Genomic DNA, 13,058 nt, shown 5'->3' with positions numbered 1-13,058 from the left:
ATGGTTATAATTTAAAATCCTACAATTCTAAATGTATCACAAAAATAAAATACTATCAGTCTTTATAATAGAATCATTTAATTAAATGCCAGTTTTCATATCTTCGCAAGACCAGGAAGTGTGGTGTGACCTGTAATTAATAATATGGTTTTAATAGAGTAAGATATAGAATAAGCGGACCTTTACAGAAGGTTAAAATATAAATAATTAGATTTGATAAAAAAAGCTCTATATAATTGTCAACGTAATTTAATTTTATATGACCTGATATTTAAGTGAACTTTTACTTAGTGTTGCCATAGCAATTACAATTTAAAAAAAGAAAACATAAGTAATCAATAAAAAAACAATAGAATATTTTACTTCGGTGGGGAATTAAAGCAACATATAGATGAAATTCTACGTTAACATGTTAATTCTTGTCAATCAATGCATACATTCCATGGACCCGCATTATGGAAGTGTTATCCTGTTATTTGGCGCCTTGTACTACAAAAGCATATTTACTTTTATTTATTATTATAAATATTAGAGTGTATGTTAAAATAGTTGCAATATTTTTTTGACTACATGAGTTGGTATCATTTATAATTTTATCCAAGATGTTTAGACATTTTAATCAACATAATCAGCTTCACGATAGTATTCCTATTTCACAATTAATAATTATTCTTTATCTGCATTAGTACCGAAACGAATACAGAACAACTGGAGTATTTTTAATATATTTAGTACACACAACATAATTATCGTATAAATTTAAATGTCAAACTGAGAAACTCGAAATAAAAAGGATATAGATCAAATGTTGCTAGTTCGAAATTATTCCTTCGTTTAATACTTAGTATATGAGTATGTCGTTAGGAACATCTTGAGAGATATGAATCACCTAGTCAGCCCTTGGGGGGCTGTAGATAGAAGAAAGGACATAAATCGCTCTTATCAAGTCCTCGCTCCTCGGCCTGTTGTTTGTGTACGCGACCCGAGATAAAGTTATTATTGTGACATAAATAATTTATTGATGAGTGCCGTGGAATAATACGGGCCCAGGAACTCTGTCCGCGGCGACTAAATAAATCCAGCTTATACATTTCTAGATGTTTAGTGAAATATTAGAGATAAGTTATCGTCCGTGACCTTCTCCATTTTGATTTAATTAATAGCCTCTATTTATAATTCATAGAAAGTTTTTGAAATAGTTTTTATTTTATTTTATACAACAAATTTACTCATTATTATAAAAACTTTAAAACCAGTTTTGTGTTATTATAAATATTATAAACTTATTGTCTTATTTAACTACAAATTATACTATAACTATTATCAGAGTCCTGTGCATAGACCTAATTCTAACATAGCATTTTGACAACTAATCAAAGACAATGAGATTTAGACATAAACAAAACTTTTTTACCTATTATTATATTACTATTAAGTTTAAACCTATATTCAAAAAGTAAATAAAATTATTAAATAAAAAAAAATAGTTTGAATAAATTTTCATGTTTGTTAACTAATTCACCCTATAAAGTATATGAGAATAATTTCACATTTATCGAATCTATATAAAAAAAAATCTTATTGTTATATATAAAGAAATTAAAGATCTGTTAAGGGTAGCAATACTTCGCATCGTAACTGTAATGAGATAATATATAATATATACTTCCTCGCAAGTTTGTTGATAATTTCAGGTCATTTAAATTATGCCTAACTACTAGGAATCGTTATTTTACGTGATAATGATAGATAAACAACAATTATTATTATTTATTGCTAAAAGGAATTTTAGAAATACTGTCGTAGAATACTTTAGTATATAACTACGATACCAATTGACAAAAAAGGATCCTAACACGACTGGCTAAACATGTAAAGTCCTTATCTTTAATTTAAGAGTTGAATGGCCGTTGCATGGAAACATGAAAAAATAATACCATAGAAGTGCTAATATTACAGCGATAGTATAACATTACTTAATAGTTCCGGTTGCTATGTCGATTAAAGTGGGGACAATCACCCTTTGTGATAATGCCCAATGGACAATACATTTTAAATTATCTCCTTGACAACAGGCTGCTTTTTATTAAAATAGAATCATCAGCTTGGCAACATTTGCAGATGTTGCATGAAATGCGAATAAATTTGAAGGTTATATATCCACTAAATTCTAGTGTAATTAGAGTAACAGTCTTATGTCACCACGCCGCGCCAGTGCAGGTTTGTGGCAGATTTTCATTCAACGCATACTAGTTTACAAAATGTATCTCCGAACTCAAGATGAATTGTGAACAAAACTCAAGCACATAAAAACTCATTCGAACCTACCCGGATTTGTATCAGCCATCGTTGATTTCTACATTCACATCTAAGCTACGTCGTCTGTAAGTCTGTTACATAATGATTAAGGAAGTTAACAGACACAAATGGAAACGATATGACATTTTAAATAAAAAGTCAACTTAATTTTGTCATTAAAATTTATAAGAAAAACTTTCAACAAAGTTAGAAAGTTTTTATTGAAACGTATGACTAAACTAATATTTACGAGATAAACTAGTTAATGGCAGTTAAGATATCGGTATTGCATAAAATGACGTATTCAAATGTATAGCATAATAAGCATGTTTTCTTCCTTACCAATACTAGGCATGTTGGTGTGAACATGTTTTCTTTATACATTGTAAGTTGACCGTTATCAAAACAAACTAATAAATCAAAACTGTACCTATACTTCAATGGGAGGAAAAGTATAAACATACCCAAACAGTTTTTAAACTATAATTTGACTTCCAAAGATCTGTTAGCAACTCCAAGCTATGTTTTTATGAATTAATATCACGGATCATTTTAGATATCAATCAATATCATGTCAATTTAAGGTCAAAGTTGTTTATCTACCTTTGTTTATCTACTCTGGTTGTACTGGAAATTCTATATTCTTCAAATTTATACATCCATTATAACTTCTTTGATTTTATTTACAGATTTTTTTTTCTAGTATACTGATATTATTAGTATATGAATATATTTCAAATTATGTTATGAGCGATTATCTAGGTGTTTATATCTATACGTATTTCATATATAATATTAAGTGCTAATGGTCGTGTGCTATGATGAAAACTTTTAATTGTCACTTTTAAACGATATTCGCCTATCATTTTGTGAGCGCCGTGCGCCGCTCCCTAGATTGTTCCCGCACGACGTTCGATTAAGATGGAACCGTCTCGAAGTTTCGATGAGTCTTCGTAAGCAAAATTGAACGCTTAGTACCTACTTAAGGACTAAGCTTATAAGCTTAATATTTTCGTAATTTTAACTAAACTACATATAATTATAAATAATATATATATATATATATATATATTTAGTTTAAATATATTTTCGGGTTATTATGAATTATAACTTGTTTAGGTTATTACGTTTATATATGAGGTTGAAAAAAGTCTAATGTTTGTAAAAGCGATACCTACAGTAGCGACGGAAAAGTTGTATGTATGTATCTGTGTCGAGAGAGTGTGGAGTATATATGTAAACAATTTATTATCGACTTTTGCAACGGAAGTCCTTGTTCCTGTTTATTTAATTAATTTTTAATTAAGGCACACATTAGTGACCTGGTTACGCTTTGCCTTAAGGACGCATTTGATATAAGTACGATTTTTCTAGTGATTTGCTTGACTTAGGCTCATCAGTATATTTTTTTTTAAATATGATATATCACATTTCGAATAAATGGTAACCGCGTTATTCTTAATATCTCATCTTTGCCCTAGAATATATGTGACGGAATTTCTTATGATACGTTTCACGGTAAAGCAGTGTGGTGGAATATTTTTCCCAGCAGAGACCTTTTAACTTTTTCTTATAATTTTTACTGAATGTGTACAGAGGCATCGAGAATACTTCAAGTTGAGTTAAAAGACTATTTTGGAATGACAGTTAATTTGAAATCAAAACTTACCAATACTTTCAACCGAAGACTTGCTGCGCGGCGTAAGTTATGTGCAAAAATCCGTCTGCGCTTCGGAACTGGTCATACGCTTGAGCCATAGTCATGCTGTGGCTTACGAGGACTTTGTCGTTAACTAGTAGATACAACGCCTGGTATACAAAAAAAGGAAAAGGAGTAAGTACATTATTTTAATTAATCAAATCAAATATATAAATGTGGTTTTGAGTGATACGTCCAATTTATCAACATACATAGATTTCTTATGATGTCAAAGAAGGTACAATATATATTTTTATGTATTCCTTAAAAAAGTATGAAAATTATCAGTCGTATATATAATTTCATCTTAGTTAAATTTTTGGAGTCTTTAAAAAAACATTTCTATTGAATTCGGTTTACAAATTACACTGAATTAGGCAGTCTTTATTTGAAATGCTGCAAAAATGTGTCATTACCAATAAATGAGCTGGCTTTGTTGCGAATTCGTTACGACTAGAACGTCGTATCAGATAAGACAGTGACCTAAACTATTAGTAAATTGTTTTGTTCATTAAACTAATTAATTAATAAAATAAACATACCTGGGAGTCTCTTAATTTCATCTTAGTGCGAATAATGTACAGGAACTGGGACATAGTGAGTTCTTGCGGCACCAAGAACTTGTTCCTGCCTAGTACAGGAACCTCTCTTTCTCTGGCGTATCTCTCCACAAATAACTAAACATAAGAAATTGAAGTATAAATTTCAATACACAACATTACTAAAAATATATAACATAAAATCTGGAAATACAAATGTAAGACCTACCTACACACGTTAGTAATTTTGTTCCTGTGTTATTAACACGAATATTATATGCTCGGCATTTGACCTAAACAATATATGTGGCATCTCATTTAAAAAAAAAAACAATATTTTTTTATTAAAACTAAATAATTACATGTTAATTTGTGTTATCTGTTAAACCTTTTATTATCATTAAGGTCATCCCAGCTTCTCGTTTTAGTACGGGTTATATTTAAATATTTATCAAAGTGAAAAAAAAAACTTTTTGTACAATATTATTTTAAAAATAGATATGGATAGATATGACATCGTTGTATTGATAACGTATCTCGCTTTTATGTCAATTACCAAACTTTTTGTCACGTTATTTTCACTTTGTTGTTTTGTACAATGGGTTATATGTCTATATGATCATGGTTATATTATCTTTAATAAATATTTAATTATATTGTATATTAAAGATTTACTTACCGGAATTTTATTTGGAAATCTGTCCCTAATTACTTGAACTTCCTTGTTAGATCCAGTCATATCTGTGAAAAACAAATGTGATTAAGAAACATGTTTTTTTTTAAGATGTTGTTTTTTGTCAATTTCTTTGATAGACTGTGAAACCAATTTGTAAAATAAACTTATGGTTATATATAAAATAATTATTTTCTTCATAAATGGTCTCCTAGGCCGTAAACACCTCTGCAAATTTATGTAAGGATCATAGAAATATGGACCAAGTATAAGCTATCATCAAAGAATTTCATTGAAACCAGTTGGTATTCTCGCGACATAAATGTACAGTGTAATAAAACAGTGAACTGTTTAATAAGCTATGGTTAAAATTTTGTATTTATTATTGTAAATTTTAGGATAACATAAATATCTATATGAATATGTTTTTTATAATTTAGTTGGGCGGACAGGCAAATTTGCCATCTGACCGTAAGACCGTAGATATTGGCGCTGAAATTTTCGCATTTTTTGTTTTTTTTTAAAGCTTTCAAACAAAAGTTAATCAGTTGACAATCAGAGAAGAAAAATATTAGTTTTTTATGCTGCCTTGGGTCTGGGTGTTTGTGGTACCGTTGTTACTTCTGATTTTCATAACACAAGTGCTTTAGCTACTTACATTGAGATCAGAGTAATGTATGTGATGTTGTCCAATATTTATTAATATTTATATTTATTACAGAAGATAAAGGTTCTGAAGAGTTTTGTGTTTGCATATTTAGACATAGAATATTACTGAGTAACTTACCATCTTGGTAACCGAAAACTTCCTGAGATGCGTAGGTAACGTAAAGGAAACCATCCTCGTCGCCATACAGCTCGTACGCCTGTGCCATGGTTAAACTCATGCTCAGCATAGATCTGTTGTTGATTATCAGGTAGAGAGCCTGGTAATTTAAAAAACTTAATTATTCTACAGCTAAAGTAATATTTTTTGGTTTAATTACAGATATTTATGACAAATACCGGTAGTGCGTCTTTTTTCGTAGATTTTACTATTTACGAGAACACTAATTAAGAGATGTCAGCGTGAGGTACGAAAGGGACGTTTTTTTTCTACTTCAGCTAATCTAATTTTATCTTTCGGGGCTTTTACAGTTTACTACATCGTAAGGATGCATTTTTGTTTTTTTTGTCTGACGTGACACTTAATGCATATGAAAGTGTGTGTGTGTGTGTTGCACAAGTGCCAACTACATAGAAAAAGTCGATCTAGCGGTATCTTCAATCGCTAAACATATATACTATGAACATCCGTGATCGATACATAAAATTCATACAATACTTTAGTTCTAAGCTTAATTGTTAAGTATTTATTATGTAAATCGATATAGTCGTATGTGTAATCCCTGCACCAAATATTGATAAGTAATGTTAATTATTTTCTTGTTTAGCACTGTTTGTAATTGATTAGTTAATCGTGATTAGATAGGAGAAATGTTTTTCTCGCGTGCGTCAACTATCATGCGACATTCAGGTACTAATTATTACTAGTTATTTATCAAGATCATAACCTTTTGAATCCGTTTAAACGTCTATCACTTGTAACTATTATTATCTGTTCTTATTCATTGATCAACAATATTAATTTATATACAAAAACAAAATATACAAACAAATAACTATACGATCTCAATATGTATGATACCAGATAGACCCCTTGGAATGGCGACGTCATAGTATTTCGGATTTTATTTTTGATTATACTGTTTTATAATTGTTAAATATCATACACGATAAAACAAAACACTGCTATCTATATAACGTATAATCTTGTAATGGGGGTAGTCTATAATAGTGTTGAGTTTTTTGTAGGTAATATTTTATGTAATCTTATTTGAAAGAACTCAACATATTTTTATACTCTCCCACGCATGAGAAAGAGATAGCAATATATTAAAAAGGATAGCTAGTCTTTAAATCCCGTAAAAAGCATTCTATTTTTAAACAATATAGTTTTTTGTGTATATTTTTTATGACTGGTGACATTAAAATTGAAATATGTATATCGTTTTTTTTTGTTAATATGTTATTTGTGTGAGTGTTAGAAACTGTATACATTAACATGTTAATATTATTATTAGAAAAACAACCGGTACGCATTGGCTAATTTGCAATTTTTTTTGCTGCGGTGGTGTTATTAGTTATTACGTAATTTCCAAAAAATCGAATATATTTCATTTAATTTGTTTACTCACTTGATTTGGTTTTATTCTAATTCTGTTACGTATAATCACTAGGAATTGCGACATTGTAATGTCTTCCGGGACAAGAAACTTTGTTTTGTCCAACGTTGGTAGATTTCTCTCTTTGTGATATCTTTCTACAATGAGCTAAAACAATCAATACATAATTATTTATAGATTCTGTAAGACACGTTGGAGAAAATAAGTTATTGTTAGAGACTACTTACCGGTATTTTAGTTGGAAATTTACTTTTGATTGCCATCACTTCTTCTTTTCTACTGACTGAAAAAAAAGAGTTTGTTAATAATTTAAGAAAAACGAAACACTAATTATTATCAGTTTGTTTCTAGAAAAAAGTCAATAGAATAATATTCTAATTTAAGTAAGTAAAAATTATTTATTAATTTTACATATATTGATTAATGTTATTTGTTTTTTTTATTAGAGGTTTTGGTATGATTTTCGTTCTCTTTGTGGACAACGCTAGATTTTAATTGCAATTTTGCCTTCGTGCGTTTGCGCACTCTATGCCCTTAAATGAGTGCAAAAACTTACATATTTATAATAATATTATTAGTGAAGTAGATGAGTGCTTTTCACGTGATGAAGTAAGTATTTTATTCGCAAATAGCGTGCTATATTAATCATAGAATTTATACTTATTTATACTCTTTGTTTATACTGAAAGACAAATAAATACGAATATTTATTCTCTGATTAATATTACAGGACAAAGTTTTTGTTAATAAATAAGGAAATTATTATCTTTGTTAAATAATAGAGAATGTCCAGCACTTGTAGTACAAGATAATATCTTGTACTACAAGTACTGTATATTATACAGTTTAATATGATTGAATGGGTTTAAATCATAGTTATCTTTTTTAAGCCCATAGGTAGTAATAAACTGTAGAAAGAGACAGATATACTTATGTTTAGAGGCAAAAATATGTAGCACTACAGTATCAATTAATATAATTATTTTCAATAATTTATAACCTCGACTGCCCAATAAATCTCCTTCTTGCCTCCATCCTACATGACAATGGCGAAATAATCTGTACCTTGATTATAAAACCAAGACTAGTGACGGTTACTGTTAGATATGGAACGAATTAGATTGAATAGAATAAGTAATTACTTACTAGTTAAATTTCCATATGCAGGCGACTGATCGCATTGCAATAGACATGTTGTTAATACGGCTTTAAACTTATGAATTAATATATGAAAATTACATAATTATCAATATATTCAATTATATCATTATTATTTATAAGTATCAATTTCAGAATTCAGTTAAATTTTTCCATCGATGGGTATATATTTTTTATAATTACTTATAAGTCTTATACTATGATACTTTCATGACAGACAGTGAAAAGTAAGTATACACTTCTATATTTAAAAAGAATATCTTCTGAACAAAAATTACAAATACGAATAACCAGAACATAAAAATATTCTTAATATGAATAAACTTACGAGTTACCTAAGCTTTATAAAACGTAATGGGTGCTATGCCCATAGATTTAAAATTCTAAAAGGGACTAGGTACTCCTCAAATTTTTAATCTTTATTGAATCAAAAATAATCAAAACCATAACCGGTTCAGGTACACAGTACACACTTCGAGAGGGAAGCGAGAAGCACCCGGACCCCGGTGCGGCATTATTTAGTTAGATGTTTAGAACTCGAAATTATTGACACGGTGCCCTGAGTCACGTATACAAAACACAAGCATTTAAACTTAATTAGGCAACTACTACGTAATTATGATAACGTTACGTGCAAATAGTGAATCCTAGTTTATTCGTATTTGATTATAATAAGTGCAATCAGTTCTTTAAGTTCAATGAACTGGTGTAATAAATCGCATTTAATTTATTGCTTTTAAAAGGCTTGGACTTAAGCGACATTGTTATAAATATCTAGTTTAATGATGGAATAAAAAATATATTAAAGCTTTTATAATTTATTTTTATATTAATTGATAATATATAATTTAGAATAAAATGGTTTAACGTAAATAAATTATTTATTAAGCTATTATATAATAACTAATAAGATAATGAATGATTTATTATTTTAGAATTTCTGTTGCTAATTCTATTTTCCGTTATTTTATAAACGTGTTTTTACTTTTAATGTATTAATTTAATACCGATCGTCATAAAACATTAAGTGCAAAGAGTCAATATTCCATTATAATTATATCAAAGCAATACAGTTATCTCTATTAGCTATTAAATATTATTTAACATAAATAATGATTCCTTATCGAATGAACAAACAACCCAATAAAGAGTGTTTAGTGTCTTAACTTTGAGTAAAATAAAAGGATTCCCTAATAAGTAAGTATCTAACTGCAAGTAGAACTATTTTCCTTTTTGTGTTATTTAAACGTTAAAGTTAAATAATTATATATGTACTGGGTCTTAGCCTTATTGTTTTGACTATTCGTCCATCGAACGAGTTTTATGAATTTTTGTAGTGGTATTTAGGAGTTTCTTTGGGATTCCTCTGAATGCGACTAAAAGCGTCGATAGACATCCATAAAAAAGCTCTCGAATGTTCATACGAGATCGAACTATTATATTCATCAAAATTTAACTTACATCCATATAAAGTTAAAACGAAATAATGCACTCATTTTATTGTTCAATAAATTTGCTTTATTTTTTATAATAATTGTCGTTCTTATAAGATCAAAACTTTAAAAAATTCTTTAGATGAGTTTTAATTATTTTGAAAATATTATTTATAGGAATTAAACTCACCGAAAGGCTTTTTTGTTTTAAAACACTGTTTCACATTGTGGTTCACATCGTGTTTTATAAGGGTTGTTATAAAATTTAACTCCATTTTCGTAACTATCGCGAGCACAGTGATACGCGTTATTCCAATACTAATATCAATCGTCCGCTCGCGACGCTGTCCAAAGCTTGACTACGGAAAGTAAATAATTACCCATTTGATTTATTTGTGAATTGATATAAAAATTGTAAACAGACACAACTAATCACCTTTATGTTAACCGTTTACACATAACCGATGTATCTCATTCATCTAGCAGGTAGTATTAATTTTTTTTTTGATAGACACTTTTGTGACATTTTAAATTCCTTGCCCTTTGTTAATTTATTGGTGTCTCCTGTGGTTATTACTCTAACAATATTTGTGATAACAGGTTTATTTTCAACATCTATGGATTGTAACGATTTCGAGTTCCTAATTCAAAATTAATTCTTCATTATTTCGTCATCGTCCTCAATCCGTCAACACTTTCTTAGATTCTGGTATTTGCAAAAACCGTTGCAGATTACTGTACATTGAAAAAACAAGATTATAATGATAGTTATATATGCGTGTTTTTGAGCTTATATTAACTATTTGTCAATAAATCTCTTTTTTTCTCCAAAAACGAATACACGTCACCTTACTTTTGCAAATCACCAAAAATCTTAATGTTACATTTTTAAATTGAAATATTTTAGAAGTGCGCCTAACCCTGAATGTATTTCTGTCGTGTGTAGGGAAACGAGATTTAGCTGCATTTTTTGCCACTTTACTTTTATTTGGCTACTATCTTTTCAAGGTTAACCTAGCGACACGTCCCGGCTTCGCAAGGGTGCAATATTTACCCATACTAAAGACATATAGTACAGAATACTACAGAATAAATACAGAATATCTTATAACGTTTACAGTTTTTCAGACATTAGACAATGCAAACCTTGAATGTAGCTGCATTTTAAATTAGTAATATCTTCGAAAATATTCATTTGAATTACATGCTGTAATTTAAATAAATATTTTGGTTTTATTCGGATTACCAGGTCACCGATTTATTACCGATTATTCATTAATTTTTAAATCAGCTTTACATATGATCGTGAGTAAAAGGTAATGAGCAGCAGACTTGCTTGTTGTATGCAAATTATTATTGCCGTCCTCTGGAAAAATCAATAAAAGCTAATGGTAACTGTGTGGTATGTGTGATGTGCTGGAAAAGATTTTATTTAATTATAGTGTGAAAAATATTTGTTATATATGAAACTAGCAACAGCTTCGTACGGGTGCATTGCTGACACTAAATATACTACAGAATATCTTTATATATAACGTTCACGCTTTTTTTGTCATTAGATAATACAAACCGCTATGTTCCTGCAATTTAAATTTCTTCGAAAATATTCTTTTAAATTATATGCTGTCTTTACAGCATATCGATCTATATTAAATGCACAATGTATTTAAGGTACTTAATTGGGTAATCCCTAAGACATAGACATAAACCATCAGGGACTTTTTTGGAGACCTTTTTAAGGTGTACAATACTGTAGTACATTATTTGGTCCTTCTTGTAGGGTTGAGCCAGCATTTGCAATGTAAGCGCAAAAAATATGTTCATTTACGACATCACTTTGGAAATTTTCGAAACCTTAGCACATGAAACTATGCGATGAAGTGTATGAAACTCTGAATATTCGCCTAAAATATGTCACAAGGTCAGTACGGCTCTTTAGAAATATATGATATCCACCCCGAATATTAGGTTGACGTAAGTGTAAAAAAAGTGTACTATTCCGTGCAGGGGTCTCCACTTAAAGGAACTTTGTTAATTTACTTGACAAAGGGACATTATAAGGTTCAGCACCTCGCACACAAATTTAATATTTATTTTCAAAAATGTTACCCCTTTTCATTTTATATTGGAAAAAGCTTTATAATAATCAAGTATTTCTTTTTATTCATTTATACGTATTATGTTGTTGTATTCAATAAATGACGCCCAATTTTTTGTGTAGATAATTAACTCCTTCAATTGATACCCAATCTGGAACGGATTCCGTCTTTGTGAATATTTAAAACACGCCTCCGATATTTGTCAGAGACAAGCAATTTAACAATCGCAGCTTCGAGGCCAGAGCCGCTTTATATTTGAATTATATAATAATTAAAAAATGAGCACTCTGTTAACAACCGCGACGCGTTCATTAGACCGCTCCCATTAATATAAATAATAATTAATCATAACGCTATAAAACTGTCCCGATTTCTTAACTAATGTGATTGCGCAAACCTATTAAAAAGGAAATTTCTAGAAGGAGAATCCCGAAACAAGAAGAAAGCTAGAGAATATCAAAATCAAGGTACAAGGCGAATCCTTCTTAATCTTTTCCCTTTTTGTGTCATCCAAACGCATAACACAATAAGTATAGTACAATATATAATACAATAAGTAATATTAAGTATTTGTAATTTATTAAGCGTGTTAGTTGATTTTTTTATGTATTCATTTAAAAGTACCGCTTGTAAACATTTCATCATTCATAATGGATATTAATTAATTTCATACTTTTATAATCACCTACATGTTCAACCAACGAACGACGTGTCCGAAAAGTTTTTAACCTTATATCGGAAACCTTATCAAGACCTTATGACCGCGTTGTTAGTCGCGAATGCTATTAATACGTTTATTAATGTCCATGTACCATGTCTAAACATTTTTTTATGTAAGTGTTCCGAGAGATAAATAATAAAGGAAAATAATTGGTACCACAATGTCTTTTGTCTATTTTATTATATACATATATGAATAAAATTGTATAATGAT

General features: G+C 29.3%; 1 protein-coding gene across 1 annotated transcript; it reads right to left on the bottom strand.

Annotated features, from left to right (window-relative positions):
• Window positions 1–102: 102 nt before the first annotated feature.
• LOC125071247 lies at window positions 103–10,469 on the bottom strand. Its single transcript, XM_047681373.1, has 8 exons — window positions 10,216–10,469; window positions 7,662–7,717; window positions 7,447–7,581; window positions 5,997–6,135; window positions 5,216–5,277; window positions 4,540–4,674; window positions 3,968–4,107; window positions 103–130 (listed from the first exon to the last, which is right to left on the bottom strand). Exons 1-7 carry the CDS (start codon window positions 10,298–10,300, stop codon window positions 3,976–3,978), a joined length of 744 nt encoding a protein of 247 aa, XP_047537329.1. The 5' UTR covers window positions 10,301–10,469; the 3' UTR covers window positions 103–130; window positions 3,968–3,975.
• Window positions 10,470–13,058: the final 2,589 nt, after the last annotated feature.

The sequence above is a fragment of the Vanessa atalanta genome, chromosome 19 (assembly GCF_905147765.1).
Source record: "Vanessa atalanta chromosome 19, ilVanAtal1.2, whole genome shotgun sequence".
In the NCBI taxonomy this organism is placed as follows: domain Eukaryota; kingdom Metazoa; phylum Arthropoda; class Insecta; order Lepidoptera; family Nymphalidae; genus Vanessa; species Vanessa atalanta.
The sequence above is the reverse complement of the archived record's forward strand: the minus strand, read 5'-3'. Positions and strand labels throughout refer to the sequence as shown.

What these genes read in the sequence shown, in the direction of transcription:
- LOC125071247 (XM_047681373.1), bottom strand. Translation starts at nt 10,300, where the DNA reads ATGGAGTTAAATTTTATAACAACCCTTATAAAACACGATGTGAACCAC. An exon ending in AATTTCCAACTAAAATACCG is followed by an intron (nt 7,582 to 7,661) that starts GTAAGTAGTCTC and finishes TGATTGTTTTAG; the next exon opens with CTCATTGTAGAAAGATATCA. An exon ending in TGAAATTAAGAGACTCCCAG is followed by an intron (nt 4,108 to 4,539) that starts GTATGTTTATTT and finishes TTTGTATACCAG; the next exon opens with GCGTTGTATCTACTAGTTAA.